A 16,555-nucleotide genomic window follows, 5' to 3' on the forward strand; every position below is an offset into this window, starting at 1 on the left:
AAGATTCTCCAGGAGGGCGATGATTTCTTCTTTTGGGATGACAATTAGTACTTCAAGGTTGAAATAAAACTCTTCCTTAACATCTTCACATTAGTCAAGAGTTGGGATATGGCACTGATGACCATGCCATGATTTCACTTGAGCTGAAAGGGTAGGGTTACGAGTCTTTTCTTGGGGATTGGAAGTGTATCCAATCTCCTATTCCAGATGGTAAAACCAACTCCATGCTTACAAGTGTCACTGTTAGCCTTGCATTTCTAGAAGAATGTTAATCCCCTACTTGTTCCTTTTCCCAGGAAGATGGCACTCGTTGAGGGCAGTGATATGAATTTAGAACCTTGATAGTTCGTGTGATATAATCGCAGTTCTTTCTCCCGGGTCATCATTCTGAGATTATTCTTGAGTGTTCAAACATTCCAAATTTCCTTCACTATGAAGGTGGTGATTCTGTTGCATGTGACTGGAGAAAATAAGGCATCATGAAGAGGGCTCATCAGTCACAGATCCTGCTGCACAAAAAGACCTCTGTTCAAATACAGGTTTGCAACATCTTCATACATCTGTTTTCTTTCGTACATAGGATGTAGGCATCACTGGCTAGAACAGCACTCACTGTACATTCCTTTGCTTTTTAGAAGTTGGTGGTGAGCTGCTATTTCGAACTGTTGGAGTCCTTCGGTGTAGGAACTCCCATGGAAGTTCCGGGATTTTACTCTAGAGTCAGCAGAGAGATTCTGATATACTTCAGTTCACACACATCATCCTGACTTCGGACAGGCATTTGCTGATGGGTGGTATTTTGATTCCTTTGACCTTCTGGGTGGTAGCGATCACAGGTTTGGATGGTATTGTCAATGCAGGTTTTGCTGGTAGGCAGTTTTGTCACAGCATGACCATGGGGAAGGAAGAGAATACTAAAGGTGGTGGATAGGAGTCCGAGAAAAGAGACTGCTCCATCTTGAATGGTATTGAACTTCATGAATATTGTTGGAGCTGTGTGCATCTAGGCACATGGAGAGTCTTACATCACAGTCCTAATTTGTGCCTTGTTGATAATGCACCAAGAGGTGAGGTGCTATAATAAGCCTCTGCAGTATCCAGCTATTTCTTGATATCATGTGGAATGCTTCTTGAAATTGTGTAGAATAAACCAAATTAGTTAAAGACTGACATCTGTGAAGCTGGGGACCTCAGGAGATCAAGCTGGAATAGGATGTAAATGCTTCAGCATTGTCTTTGTTATTGATGTTTTGGGCTTCCCGGTCACTGAGGATGGGGATGTTTGTGGAGCCTCCACCTCCCTATCAGTTGTTTAAGGACTTAATTTGACAGCACAGCTAAGATCTGATCTTCTGGCTAAGGGATCACTTACCCTTGTCTATTGACTGCTGCATCCACTGTTGTAGCTTCACTAGGTTGATGCCTCATTTTTAGGAATGTCTGGTGCTAGTCCTGACAGGCCCTCCTACACTCTTCCTTGAACAAGGATTAGTCTCCCAGATTGTCAGTAATGGTAGAGTGGGGGATATACTGAACCATGTGGTTACAGATTGTGATTGAATACATTTCTGCTGCTACTCTTTGTCCACAGTGCTTCATGGGTGTCCAGTTTTGAATTGCTAAGTCTATTCAAAGTCATCTCAATTAGCACAATGGTCATGTCATGCCATGCAGGGGATTCTCAATATGAAGATAGAACTTTGTCTCCAGAATGACTATGCAGTGGTCACTCCTACCAATACTTTAATGGGCATGATCATCTGTATAAAGTAGATTTGTGAAGATTAAGGCCAAGATTTTTCCTCCTTATTGATTCCCTCACCACCTGTTGGAGACCACGTCTAGCAGCTATGTCCTATAGAACTCAGGCAGTTTGGCCAGTAGTGGTGCTACTGAGTCACTTCTGATGCCAGATATTGAGCATCCCCATCCAGAATGCATTCAATGCCTCAGTGCTTTCTCCAAATTGTGTTTGACATGAAGAACTCCTTCCCAAAAGTATACCAGCGTGCCATCACCCCTTGTTGGTTTGACCTAACATCGGGACAAGATATACCCAGGTAGTATCTTAGATATTGTCTGTAAGTTATGATTCCGTGTTTATGAATACTTCAGCCTATTGCTTGATTAGTCTTTGAGACACCTCTCCCTATTTTGGCACAAATCATTGATAAAGAGAACTTCGTAGGGTCAACAGAGCAGCATTTTTTGGGGTAACAGGTTGTAGAGCTGGATGAACACAGCAGGCTGAGCAGGAAGGCTGACGTTTCGGGCCTAGACCTTTTGGGTTTTTTTTTCCAGTGCCTACACCAGTAGTGAGTGGTTTGTTCAGTTTCATTCCACTTCTTAGGCTCTGCAATAGTTTGATACAACTGAGTAGCTTGCTAAGCGTTTTCAGAGGGTGGGTAAAAGTCAACTATATTGCTGTAGTCTGGAGTCACAATAAGCTAACCAGGTAAGGATGGCAGATTTCCTTTCCCTCATGTGTGATCCTGCCCTCGTATAACATTTATACGTAAATTCTTGGCTTTTAAATTCTGTACAGCTTGCAATATTTAAATGACCATGGTTGTTGATACCTTAGTTTCATGTTGGATTTATTCCCGGTTAATATTTCAAATCTGCTTAAACAGGTCCAGCTGGGAAAGTTTTGTCTTTAAGTGAGACTCAAGCCAACCAACTTTTACATCAAAAGCCTGAGTACCTCATCCATTTTAACCAAAAACAACTCACCCACATCTACCCATCTGCCTACAGAATAGACTCAAGCAATTTTAACCCACAAGAGTATTGGAACATTGGCTGTCAGATGGGTAAGCATGATAGTGATTTTTAAAATCAAATTTCTTTGAAGTGTAAGTTTAACTAATTTTATTTTGTTCTATTTTCTGGTCTCACCATGCCAAATACATTTCCACATTCCAATCACTGTAAAAACCTGTAAATCCACCTTAAATGACCTGTTCTAGTAAATGCTTGGCAACCTTCTGTCAGATTTACTGCTTAATTAGATGTCAGTCAAAGAGTTTTGAGGTCTTTGTTCCTTAGATTCTCATCTATCATGTCTCTGTAGTGTGTCTGGAGTAATCTGTGCTGTACTAAACTCATGTTTATATACTTATAAGTATATTGGCAATGTACAATGTATAACTATTATTCAAATATTTTGAAATTGTGTTAGTGAGTTGTTATATTCTATCGTTGGCTTATTAAACAAATTCATATCTTTCAATTTAAAGCAAAATTGAAGCAGTTGCTAAAATTAATTTATGGTACTATATGTAAGAACGTCAGAAAAAATCTTTCCAGTCCTTAAACAATGTGCACAGGCGATTCAGTTGGTAAAATGCAGAAGATTGGCTGACATTATGTCACGAAAGAAAAAGATCCAATTCTGCAACCAATGTAAATGCTTCAGCATTGTCTTTGTTATTGATGTTTTGGGCTTCCCGGTCATTGAGGATGGGGATGTTTGTGGAGCCTCCACCTCCCTATCAGTTGTTTAAGGACTTGATATGACAGCACAGCTAAGATCTGATCTTCTGGTTAAGGGATCACTTAGCCTTGTCTATTGACTGCTGCATCCACTGTTGTAACTTCACTAGGTTGATACCTCATTTTTAGGTATGTCTGGTGCTGGTCCTGACAGGCCTTCCTACACTCTTCCTTGAACAAAGATTAGTCTCCCAGATTGTTTGAATATTTTGAAGTTTTGAATGTCAAGACAGGAATCTTACTAGAGAGCGGTGAGATTCCAATTTCTGTGTATTTGCATTCAATTAGTACGTAATATTGCCTAATTGACGTGCACTTCCCTATTCTTCCATGCACGAGAGAGAAGTGAGATGGCAACAATTCCCTACATGCAAGTCAGTGACTGGTCTCAGCAGCTCACTGTTTGCTCCTCTGGGTCTTCATCTTGCACAATAATAACCATCATCTCAGGGTATGTTCCATGGACAGTGAGCACCCACAACTCCCATCCATGGAGGTTGGAGGTTATAATGTCACAGAGTCATAGAGGTCAACAGCATGGAAAAAGCCCTTCAGCCCATCGAGTCTGAGTCAGTCAAAAACAGCCAGCTAGCTATTCTAATCCCATTTTCCAGCATTTGGCTCATAGCCTTGTATACTTTAGCATCACAAATGACTGTAAATATTTCTTCAATGTTAAAATGGTTTCTGCTTCTATCATTTTTACAGGCAGTGTGTTCCAGATTTCTAATATTATGGGTAAAAATCTTTTCCTCATATCCCCTCTAAGCCTCCTGTCCCGTACTTTAAATCTATGCTCCATGGTCATTGACCCCCTCCATCAAAGGTAAAATTTCCTTCCTATCTACCCTCTCTGTGGCCCCTCATAATTTTACACAACTCAATCATGTCGCTTTTCAGTCTCCTCTGCTCAAGGAAAACAACTCCAGTCCTCTCTTCGTAATAAAACTCTGTTGCCTAAGCAACATCCCAGTAAATCTCTGCACCTCTCTAGTGCAATCACCTCCCTCCTATAATGTGAGTTCCAGAATTGCAGACAATACTCTAGCTGTGTCCTAACCAAAGTAGGAGCAAATTACGGTAGATGCTGAAATCTGAACTGTAAATAAATGCTGGAGATCACAGCTGGTCTGGCAGCATTATGGAGCTGCTTTCACTCCATGAGAGCATCCGCTGCCTGACCTGCTGTGATCTCCAGCATTTTCTATTTACAGGTCTAACCAATGTTTTATACAATTCTAGCATTACCTCCCGGTGCTTAAACTCTTTGCCACCAGCTAATAATGACAGATATCCCATTTACCTTCTCACTTACTTTATGGGAAGAATGGTCTCTGGACTTGAAAATTAACCTTGTTTTCTTTTCACAGATGCTACCAGATGTGCTGAGTTTCTCCAGCAATTTCTGGTTTTGTTTCAGATTTCCATCGTGCGTAGTTCTTTGCTTTATTATAGCCATTTTATCTACCTGTCCCTCAATCTAAAGAGTCTGGTAAACATGCATAGCAAGGTTCCTTTGATCTTCAGTGCTTCTGAGGGACCTCCCATTCCATGACTTTATTTGTCTCGGCACATGTTCTCAGTTGGCATGAAACATGTACTGATGTCACCACATCATGATGGTATATCTCTGACCCAGTTGTAGTACATTTCAGTGGTGCACTTTGAAGTGAATTGGTACCTTCCATTGTAATATTGCTGCCAGGACACTTTGTGCATGGAGAGACAGGCGCCCTAATCATGCATTTAACCAGGGAGCATGCCAGGACGCCTTACTTTCTGTTTTAGCCCTCACTCACTTTATGCCTACTTGGAAACTCCCAGCATCTCTGCTTGCCTTGCTTTGCCTTGCCTTTTTGTGCTTTCGGCCCCTCAGCCTAAACTTAAAGGCTTATTGTATTTCAGTCTTGCTTTGGCTATTAGCACAGAGACAAAGCTAGACAGCTTACCTTGTGTCTGTAGTGATCAGTCAAAGACATGGATGTCTTGCATATGGTCCTGTACTACGTCAATGTTACAACTGCACCAGGTGCCAGTGGCATGAATGGAAAAACTCACGTGCTTCAACCTCATGGCAATGTCTCAGTGTAAGGGCAGGAATATTTGGCCAAGTCAGAGGAGACATCCTTCAGTCAGGGGATCCTGGTACAATAAGTCAGGGTGGGGTTGAAAATCGGTTCAGGGGATTGGTCATGGTCAGACAGCTACTTGAGGCATTCGAGTGTGTATCAGTAGAGTCCAGGGAGTGGACCACAGTCACTTCAATTTTTTCTGTCTTGAGCACATGGACTCTACAAGTGAGTGATATGAGGCCCTTCAAGTGGCAATTAATCAGGCATTTTCACTGGACAGGTTGAAATCATCTGAAATAGTAGTTCTCAGCATGTGAAGTGCATGCAGTGTCCCAAAGGTGTGGGATACAAAGCCAGACCTCAAGCTATCTTGACCCTATTAGAGGTTATTACAGATTGATCACAGTCGTCTTGCTGAAGCAAAGCTTATCACATGTGATTTTAAAATGGCACCTCTGGGTCACTCATAACAAAAACAATCCAAGATTTCAGGATGCTAAAGGACTTGGAGCCGGTTTCCTTTCACCTTGAACTATAAGTATTCACCAGCATGCAGTGCTGCCTTTCTTGCAGGATGTAGGGGTAAAGGTGGGGGAATGAGGTCCCAGCAAACCCACCACATTAATACATTAGTTTCAGGATATCCCATCATATTTTGATTCAAACCTCTGAACTTTTTTGTCTCTGATTCTTGTAGGTTACATTGTGGTAACAGTAACCTAATTTACTTTTAACTTTGCACTTACATGCTACATTTGCATGGCATTGTGTGGCATAGTTTGTGCTGCATTCATCAGAGTAAGTTCCAATATGCCAAAAGCCCATTAATAGGACTTCCATGGCCCTACTTGTCAGAGTTCTCTATGTCCCTCTGTAACAGCGACTAAGCTAAACCATCATCTATATGTGATGTGAATGCTGACTGCTCACAGTGGTAGAATTTGTTCTGTTTCTTTTGCTTCCCAAACAGGTTCATTGGAACCATTACCAATGGATCCAGCTACAGTAGGGTTTTTTGTCGCTGTTGCTACGATGCTACAAAGGCACAGAGAAATGAAGGAAAAATTGTGTCAGCGAGCCCAGTCTGAGTAGCAACCTCCAATGGTTGCCAAATAGCCCTCACCGTGAAGAGGGCACAAATGAGGGCCCCTTCAGAATATGCAGGAGGTACAGGAGGACCAGAGTCTATTGTCTTCAATGACATTTTCACCAGCTGAGCAAGGTGCAGTGCCACTGCAGACTGAGGATATTTTCGGTCATTGTCATTGAACTATATCAACTCCTGGAGAGGCCCAGTGGCCTGAAGGGATGTGTAGACATCCTATATCAGTGCTATTCAGATGACAGCTACACTAAACTTGTATGCAACTGGCTGCTTCCAGTGATCCACTGGAGACCACTGTGAAATCTCTCAACCGTCAACCTACAAGGCAGCTTCCAATGCAATTTTCCCATAACAGTTCTATAGCCTGGACAGTCGGCTTTGCCAACATAGCTAGCATCCCCAGGTGCTGGATGCTATAGACTGCACACATGCCATATCATAAAGCAGCTGATATCATCAATCGAAATAGATTTTGTTATGGACAAGTCATCCTTGATCATCGGTACCACTTATTGAGAACTCTCGCGTTACTGCTTCCTTTCAATGGCCAGATGCTTTATAAGGATAGTTACTGAGAGACAAAGGCTACTCTCTGTAACCAAGGCTGATGACTCCATTATACAGTGTATATAGATTCCATTGACAAATTTCCGTTCTAAGGCATGGCAAGGCTAGAAATTACTTTTAAAATTTATCAAAACTGTGTGGTGTGCTTGTGACTCATTCACTCAGAAGGCTTCTCCAGATCCAAATCGCCCTCTCCCTTTCCATCTCAAAAATGTAACAAGAAAGGCAATGGAAAAGGTTAAAGAAAAATAATAATTCTAAAGGAAGCACGCAAATGTAGCATGTAAGTGCAAAGTTAAAAGTAAATTAGGTTACTGTTACCACAATGTAACCTACAAGAATCAGAGACAAAAAAGTTCAGAGGTTTGAATCAAAATATGATGGGATATCCTGAAACTAATGTATTAATTAATTTCCTGTGTTTCAAACTGTTAAACCCTTTTGTAAACTTGTAGTGAAACAGAATTGAAGGGAAGGGATTAAGTAGATTTGGATTCATATTAGTCATTCCAGCACAGAGTTGCAGGAAAATGAAAAGCAAGGATAAAATAAAGTGATGTATTTCATTTCTGGAATTGTAAATCATCTAAATTATTGAAGCAACATGCAATTTACAGGTGTTGTCTGAACCACAAATGAAATGTAAATATTGTGATCTGTTTCTCTCCTATTTTACAAAATGTTTTTTCTTAATTTAACAGTGGGATGGAATAAAGAAACTCTTTCTTTCAAGTTTATAGAACATAGATAATAGAACGGTACATCACAGTCCAGGCCCTTCAGCCCACGATGTTGTGCCGAACTTTTACCCGAAACCTAAGGACTATCTAATCTCCACCGCTACCATATACTATCATCTATATGCCTATCTAATATCCGCTTAAATGCCCCTAATGAGGCTGACTCCACTACTCTCTCTGGCAATGCACTCCACGCCCCTACTACTCTCTGAGTAAAGAAACTACCTCTGATGTCTCCCCAATATCTACCTCCACTCACTTTAAAACTATGTCGCCTTGTAATAGCTACCTCCACCCTAGGAAAAACTCTCTGGCTGTCTACTCTCTCTATACCTCTGATCATTTTGTACACCTCTATCAAGTCACCTCTCATCCTTCGTCGTTCTAAAGAGAAAAACCCTAACTCTTTCAACCTTTCCTCCTAAGACCTTCCCTCCATTCCAGGCAACATCCTGGTAAACCTCCTCTGCATCTTTTCCAATACCTCCACATCTTTCCTGTAGTGAGGTGACCAGATCTGGGCACAATACTCCAGATGTGGCCCAACCAAGGTTCTGTGTAGCTAATGTTCGGAATTTTTCAGAATTTTAAAATGTTTCAAAAACAAGTATCAGTTCATAAATAAAAAAGAACATGAAGTTTAGTTTCTTTGTTTATTTTGCTATGAGCTTGACTGTTAAATTCAGACTAAATTCATTGTTAGAAAATAAATACTGAAGAAATGAAAAGGATAAATTTCAGATTGTGACATGAGCATTCTGTTTGTATCTACAGTGGCATTAAATTACCAGTCTGATGGCCGAATGATGCAGCTAAACAGAGCACTATTTATGCTAAATGGAAATTGTGGGTATGTTCTAAAACCTCAGTCGATGTGCCAAGGTATTAAGATATTTAAAATTTAATCTGTTTCTTGTCTTTATAAGAATAAAGCGCAGGTAGTGAAGGGTTTCATTTATCTATTAACTCTAAGCAAACTAACCTAGAGTTTGAATTTTCTGTATCTTTTAGTGGCTTAGTAGTCAGCCCTCTTAATATGTTCTTCTTTGACTTTTCTTTATTTCTGTTGTTCAAACACACTCTTGTAAAGTCTCTCAATGTGAGACGCAAGTTGTAAAATATTACCTCGGGTACTGCTTAAGTTAAATAATACAGTGCAAGTATTGGTTTTGGTGATAAGTAAACTCTGCAAGTATGTCTTGTTTCAAATTTAATCATCTTTATTATGTGTGTGGTTTTGGCTCTAATTGGCATTGAAAATATGTTTTTAATATTTTGTTTAACATCAAATTAAATTTTGATTTAAAAATAGGATTCATGTCTACTATAAAGTTTCTTAGCAAAGGAGTTTCCTGAAGGAAGACATAATTACAGAGTACTTAGACCAATGCTATGTACAATTTGTTTATGCAATTAGTTTTCATATAATTGAAAAATTGAGCAACCTCATTTCTGCAATCATACAGCAGGAAAACAGACCTTTCGGTCCAACTCTCCCATGCCAAACAGGTTTCCCAAATTAAACCAGTCCCGTTTGCCTGCATTTGGCCCATATACCTCTAAACCTTTCCTAGTCATGTACCTGTCCAAATGTCCTTTAAATGTTGTCAATGTACCCAACTTGACCACTCCCTCTGGCAGTTCATTCTGTATACGCACCATCATCTGTGTGGAAAAATTTGCTCATCAGATCCCTTTTAAATCTTTCTCCTCTCACCTTAAAACAATGCTCTGTACTTTTGAATCCCCCTACCCTCAGGAAAAGAGCTTTGCTATTCACTTTATTTATGCCCCTCATGATTTTATAAATCTCTATAAGGTCACCCCTTAGCCTCCAATGCTCCAGGGGGAAAAGAGACCATAAACCATATCAAAAAATATCTAATGGGTGGAACAGTTGCAGCTAGTACATAAACTATGCAAACTATAAATCAATTATTTAAGTGTTGTATTACCACATTTGGAGTGATGTCTCTTTAATAGGTTTAACATAAAAATGAGCCATGTACACAGATATTGTCTCTAAAACCAAACAGATTGTGTAGCAAGTACATTCTGTTCCATCTACCACGAAGATATCCTGTATTCCAAGATCAATGTAAGTGTGTGGCATCAGAGGGCAACAGGCCCAGCTATTCAAGAAATCTAGTTCCAAATTTGCAACCAGAGTTTATAACGAAGTATAACCGAACAGAAGACATGTACAGCACTATGGCAACAGCAGCAAGGAATGTATTAGTAACGTGCGTTAATGTAAGCTGTTAGACAAAGTTCACAGCAAAGCAGACTTCATTCAAGACCCAGAGTTATACAACCACCAACAAGACCATGAATAGGCTTTCCAGATTGTGCACTAATACATTGTATGGATGAGGCTTTGCAGTTGCGTCTGTGAAAATTGCACCATGCTTGTTGGTGACCAATTACATTTTGATTCAAAACAGCAACCTAATTATTCCAAGATAGTGTGAAATATTTGCTACAGCATTTGTATTACAAGATTCCTCATATACTTGTTCAGTTAGCAATTCACTGTGGAAACAGTTGATTTGCTGCAAACCACTAGCAAACACGGTAAAACTGCAGAGATATGACTTTGACATCTACTGCAAACCCGGTATCAAAATGGTCATCTCATATAGACTGAAAAGATTGCTAAATCTGAACAAGGATGCAGCCATTTCACTGGAACAACAAGTTGACGGCAAGGACAGCAGGGTGGAAGGTGTTCTTTGGTAAGCATAACTGCAAACAGCTTTAATTAGAAACAGCTAATAATCCACAATACAAGGCACCATGGAATGTTTAAATTGAGACAGTGGCCTGACGTGAGAAGAGGTACCAGACACGCTGATACTTTTGACCTCAAGCGATAAATTCAGTATGTCATGAAGCTTTATCTTCAAAGGAAAGCAAATGCTTGTGCTCAATATTTTCTGCAAGGACATATTGTTGAAACTCTACCAAGGAAATATGGGCATTGAGTGGTCGAGACAACTAGTACAACATAAAATCTAATGGCAGTGAGTAATGGTGAAGCAGAAAGTCAGAGATGATGTACGAGGCATGCCAGAACCACCAGGCAAAACGCTGTAGATAACCTGTATCCCCCGACGAGATTCTGTCAGTCTCCTGGTCCGAAGTTGTTGCCCATCTGCTTATCATGAATGGAAATGACTTCAACTTAGCCACTAAATTACCAATTATTAGATAGGTAAATAAGACTTCAAGTGCACCCATAACAGTCACATTGAGTTCCATACTCAGTCTATCGGTGTAGCTGAAGAAATCATTCCTGACAATATATGGGCAGAGCTTTTACACCCTAACCACACTATCCCAGATCAGATGGTCTTGCCAAGTGCACAAATCAGAATGCTAAATCACTCATCCTGAAGTGTAGGACAACAAAACAAGATTTTTCTGTCACATTGTTACCCTTCAGAATGACAGTTCTGGACATGGGGTTACCACCACCAGCAGTGGTTGTGTTAGAAGGCAGGTGAAAACAATATTGCTCAGTCAGCAGTTATCTAAATTCTCTGAGATGTAAGACACATTTCCTGACAAACAGGGAGAATGAAGATAGTGCACCAGCAGCATGCAGGTCTGGGACTACCTCAGCCACACATGGCACAAAAGATCAAGGTCATGAACCACACTGGGAACCTGCCTACCTGCAGAAGTATCCAAGATCACAGCGGGCCCAGATCATGTGAAATCATAACACCTAATCAGACAGTAGTGAGCAAGTGCAGAAGCCAGTTAAAAGAATTACACAGTATGGCAAATATGCACAGTAAACATGAAAGAACACTCTTAAGAAGACGGTGTAATTAATACCAGAACAACAAGCAATACACTTACCACATGTCAATAGACCAAAGGCAGCAAAGGGCAAAATCCCCACACTCAGAAGGTCACATCCTAATAGGAGTTGGAACAATTTTCAAACCATTAAAACTACCTGCGGACTCTTTCACCTCTACACTTGTAAATGTTATAGTTACTATCTCTGTATAACCAAATGTTGCTATTGCGCAATGTTTGTTTACACTTGTAACATGCAAGAGGTATTTTTGGGGAAAAGGAGGATGCTGTATTATCACCTTTTGGAGAGATGTCCCTTTAAAAATCTCAGCATGCAAATGAGCCAGGTAGCCAAAAGCAGAGGTACAGGTTGTGTCTGGAGATTACTGTACAGTAAATATTATTTTAGTTGCAAATAACCCCACCAGGAAACTTCCAGTTAAATAAATATATGTACCTAATTTTTTTTAAGGTTAGATAGCACAAGAAAATCTTTACAAAAAGCAGATAAAATCATTTCCAGAATCTGGAATAGGGACAGGTTGATGAATGAGCTTGAAGAAGTCTTGACTCACGTTTGGAACAATTTGAACAGCATAATGTAGCTGAAATCTCCTCGGCTGTCAACAAGATTCCTGACATATCTACCTCCACCCCGGTACTCTGTAGACATAGGACTAATTTAGTTATTATTGATTTTAACATTCAGGAAGGAATTATGTCTAACCCATGTCAGTCTTTTCTGAGCCTGCAGGCTGTTCCAATTTTAATGGCTTTGATTCACTCGTGTCACTAGCTGAATTTCTGACAGAAAACACCAGGAGTGGTCACAAGCTTTCTGTTTGATCATTGAAAGTGAATGACAAGGAGCTGCTCCCTAATTCAGAGTTTCGAGATGTCAAAAAGCACGGATGAGAGATCGTGCAGAAGACAGGATGAAGCAGAGGCAGAGCGTTCATGGTGATGGAGAGACTTGAATGTCCACAAGTTCTGCACAGGACCAAAATGGAAATCCAGTTGTAAACAGCCTGATTCAGCTGGAGACAGTTAACAAGGAAAAACAAGGAATCAGGGGTTTGTGATGCAGTAGTAGTGACCTTGCCTTAAGGTCAGGGAACATGGCTAAAGTCCCACCTGCTCCAGAGGTATGCAACAACATCTGTGAACAGGTTAATTTAAAAATATCTTGAATCAAATGCAGACAGATAATATAAATATTTTACAAGCATCTGATCAGAGTTTAATGTGCTCATAGCAGATGTTGAGCGGTGTCAAGTGGAAATAATATGACTTAATTTGTTTGCACCTGCATACCAATATTGTCAAACTTGCTGTGCTAGTATCTTTTTCACTTGAAGAGACCATAGCTATTAATTCAACACCATACAGGTATTTAAAGTGTGCTGAATTGCCGTTATAGGTGTTTTCAAACCGTTTTCTGAAGATCCTCTACATGGCCATCTAAAAAAGCAGCTAACCCTGAAAATAATCAGTGGGCAACATTTACCAAAGCCACCTCATGTTATGTTTGGAGACAGAGGAGAGGTAAAGTCATTTCAATGTGTTGTCAGTATGAATTTTAATCACTAAAATCGAATTTATATTTTTTGTAAAAGTCTCTGCTTTGATTCCTCCTGCCAAAGAAAGCAGAAAATTAATTTTGTCGTTTTAGAAGAATTATTCAAATCTCCAATCACGCTTTTCTTGTTCAATAAATGGCTCCAGACTGAGTTTATTCCAATGGATACAGTTCAGTACCCACAAAAAACTTGTAAACATGGCTTTTGGACAGATACCATGTTGAAATGTAAAAGTATAGCACTAACATTTCTCAAATGTTAAATAAAACTGCACAGGAAACACAGCACAGAAAATAGCCATTCTGCCCAATTTGTCCAAGACAGTGTTTACACTCCATATTAGCCTCTATCCCCACTTTTTATGTCATATTATCAGCACATCCATCTATTAATTTCTTCCTTATGTACTTAACAAACTTCTCCTAAGTAGAAAGAAATCGTAAATGTTCATAAAGATAACCATTTGAACCATTGAGATTTACCTATTGTTTTGCTGAAATTAAGAGCAACGAATTGTGGATGCTATCATTCCAAGATAGTGCAATTACCAATTTTTTCATAAATTTATAGAATCCCTATAGTGTGGAAACAGGCCCTTCAGTGCAATAGGTCCGCACCACCTCTCAGAGCATCCTACCCAGACCCAGCCCCCTACAACCCACCTAATCTACGCATCCCTAAACATGATGGGTAATTTAGATTAGATTAGATTCCCTAGTGTGGAAACAGGCCCTTCAGCCCAACAAGTCCACACCGCCGTTGGAGCATCCCACCCAGACCCATTTAACCCACACACCCCTGGACACTACTGGCAATTTACCATGGCCAATCCACCTAGCCTGCACATCTTTGGACTGTGGGAGGAAACCGGAGCACCCAGAGGAAACCCATGCAGGCACAGGGAGAATGTGCAAACTCCACACAGACTGATGTGATCCCGAGGCTGGATTCGAACCTAGGTCCCTGGTGCTGTGAGGCTGCAGTGCTAACCACTGAGCCACCATGCTGTCCCATACGCATCTCCATCAGGGATGGACACCTCAGTACCTTGTTTACTTATAGCTATTTCTTTTGGAATACTGACATAGGCATTGAAAGCTGTGTATATAGTTTGAATACAGAGCAGCAGTAGGCAATTTGGCTCCTGAAGCTTGTGCCATCATTTAATAAAATCATGGCTGAGTGATTGTAACCTCAAATCCATATTCTTGTCTACCCTGATAACTGTTCACAAAGTAACTGTAACAAAATTCATCCATTGCAGGTATCAGTCTGGTAAACCTTCTCTGATCTACAACCTAAGCATTTACATCTATCCTTAAATAAACAGCACAGACTGCAAACAGTATTCTAGATGTCTACAGCACAAGATAGAGAGACCGCGAGCATGAAGGATGGAGAAAGTACGAGATAAAGACAGCACAGGAGAGACCTAGAACAAGTGTGAAAGAGACAATGAACGTGTGAGGGAGCGAGCGCGAGATGAGACAGAAAGAGAGAGAGAGGGAGAGACAGCACGCTCACTGAGGGACAGAAAGCACACAGGAGAGGGCGAGCCCCAAAGAACGCGAGACAGAACACTGAACAGTATAGCACAGCCCTTCAGCCCATCATGTCTACACCAACCATGATGACATTCTCACCAAATCCCATCTGCCTGCACGTGATTGATATGTCTGTATCCCCTGCTTGGTCTAAATGCTCCTTAAATGTTGCTATTGTATCTACTCATACCACCTCTCCGGGCTGTGGCATTTCAGATCTTTACCATCCTGTGTAAAAAACTTTCCTTGCATATGTCAGTACTTTCCCCTGTAACTATCCACCCTATCAATGCCTCTCATAATTTTATATAATTCTATCTGTTTGTCTTTCAGCTTCTGATGCCGTAGCGAAAACATAGAATCATAGAATCCCTAGTGTGGAAGCAGGCTATTCAGCCCACTGAGTCCACCTCAACATTCCAAACATCCCACATAGACCCACTCCCTACCCTATACGCTATGGGCAATTTAGCATAACCTGCACATCTTTGGACTGTGGGAGGAATCCGGACACTGAGGAAACCCACACAAACAACCAGTCACCTAGGTTGAAATCGAACCCTCCTACCTGACAAGCTAAGTTTGTCCAACCTCTCCTTATAGCTAATACACTCCAATCCAGGCAACATCCTCGTAAATCTCTGTTGTACCCTCTCCAAAGCCTCCACATCCCTTCCTGTACTGTGGTGACCAGAATTGTGCACAGCACTCCAAATGTGGCCTATTGTTGACTTCCCTGCTCCTCGAATGCTGTCTCACATACCTGTTGAGTTACACTTCGGATACTCCCTATCCATCCTGTCACTGCTGGTTTATCATTTCTCTTATTAACACTTTTCTCTTTCGCCTTGTCAGAGTATAACTTTGCACATACTCCAGATAGGGCAAGTATCTTTTCCAAAGGACACTAGTGAAGCAACTATAAAGTTATGTTTGTACAATAATCACACCATTACTCTATCAATTTGATTTTACCATGATGTGATTTGAACTTATGATTCTGCATTATTAAATGGTTATATAAACACTAGATTTCATACCTTAATACTAAAAGTAAGATCTAGGAAAATGACAAAGATAGAAATCATGATCCAGCTATCCAAAACACTGGTCAGGGCTACACCCCTGGTGTGAGTAGCTCTGGGCATCACACTTCAGGAAGAACATATTAGTTTTGTAGGAGTTTAGCACAGATTTAAATCACATTAATATCTGACTGCCAAGAATTAAATGAGCAAAGATCACACAAACGAGGGTTTTCTTCTCTGGATCTATATGATTAAGCAGTAATTTGATCAAACTTAAGAGACAAAGGGCAACTGATGACACTTCTACATGCAAAGGGCAGCTGAAGCTTGAAACTCTCTTCCAAAAACACGAGTTGAAGAAAGAACAATTGGTCACTTTAAATATGACACTGATAGTAGATTGTTTGTTAAAAGGGAATAAGTTCTTAAGTCATAAGAGCAGAAGTAGGCCATGCAGCCTAGATAGTCTTCTCTGATCAAAGATCATGCCTGATGTGATAATCCTCATTTCCACTTTCATGCCTTTTCCCCCTAATCCTTGATTCTCTGACAGATTAAAAATCTGAGTCTTTAACATACTTAATAACACAGCCTAAATAAAACTCTGCCATAAG

General features: G+C 40.4%; 1 protein-coding gene across 4 annotated transcripts in view; it reads left to right on the forward strand.

Annotated features, from left to right (window-relative positions):
- plch1 (phospholipase C, eta 1) overlaps nt 1-16,555 on the forward strand; it is a 145,775-nt gene that overhangs the window by 110,274 nt on the left and 18,946 nt on the right. For all 4 annotated transcript variants that reach the window (XM_059651088.1, XM_059651087.1, XM_059651085.1 and 1 more), the window contains 3 exons: nt 2,634-2,813; nt 8,754-8,861; nt 13,210-13,334. In XM_059651088.1, the coding sequence (XP_059507071.1) occupies nt 2,634-2,813; nt 8,754-8,861; nt 13,210-13,334 (413 nt within the window). The remainder of the gene's footprint in view (nt 1-2,633; nt 2,814-8,753; nt 8,862-13,209; nt 13,335-16,555) is intronic.

Source organism: Stegostoma tigrinum, chromosome 14 (genome assembly GCF_030684315.1).
Source record: "Stegostoma tigrinum isolate sSteTig4 chromosome 14, sSteTig4.hap1, whole genome shotgun sequence".
NCBI classification, from domain to species: domain Eukaryota; kingdom Metazoa; phylum Chordata; class Chondrichthyes; order Orectolobiformes; family Stegostomatidae; genus Stegostoma; species Stegostoma tigrinum.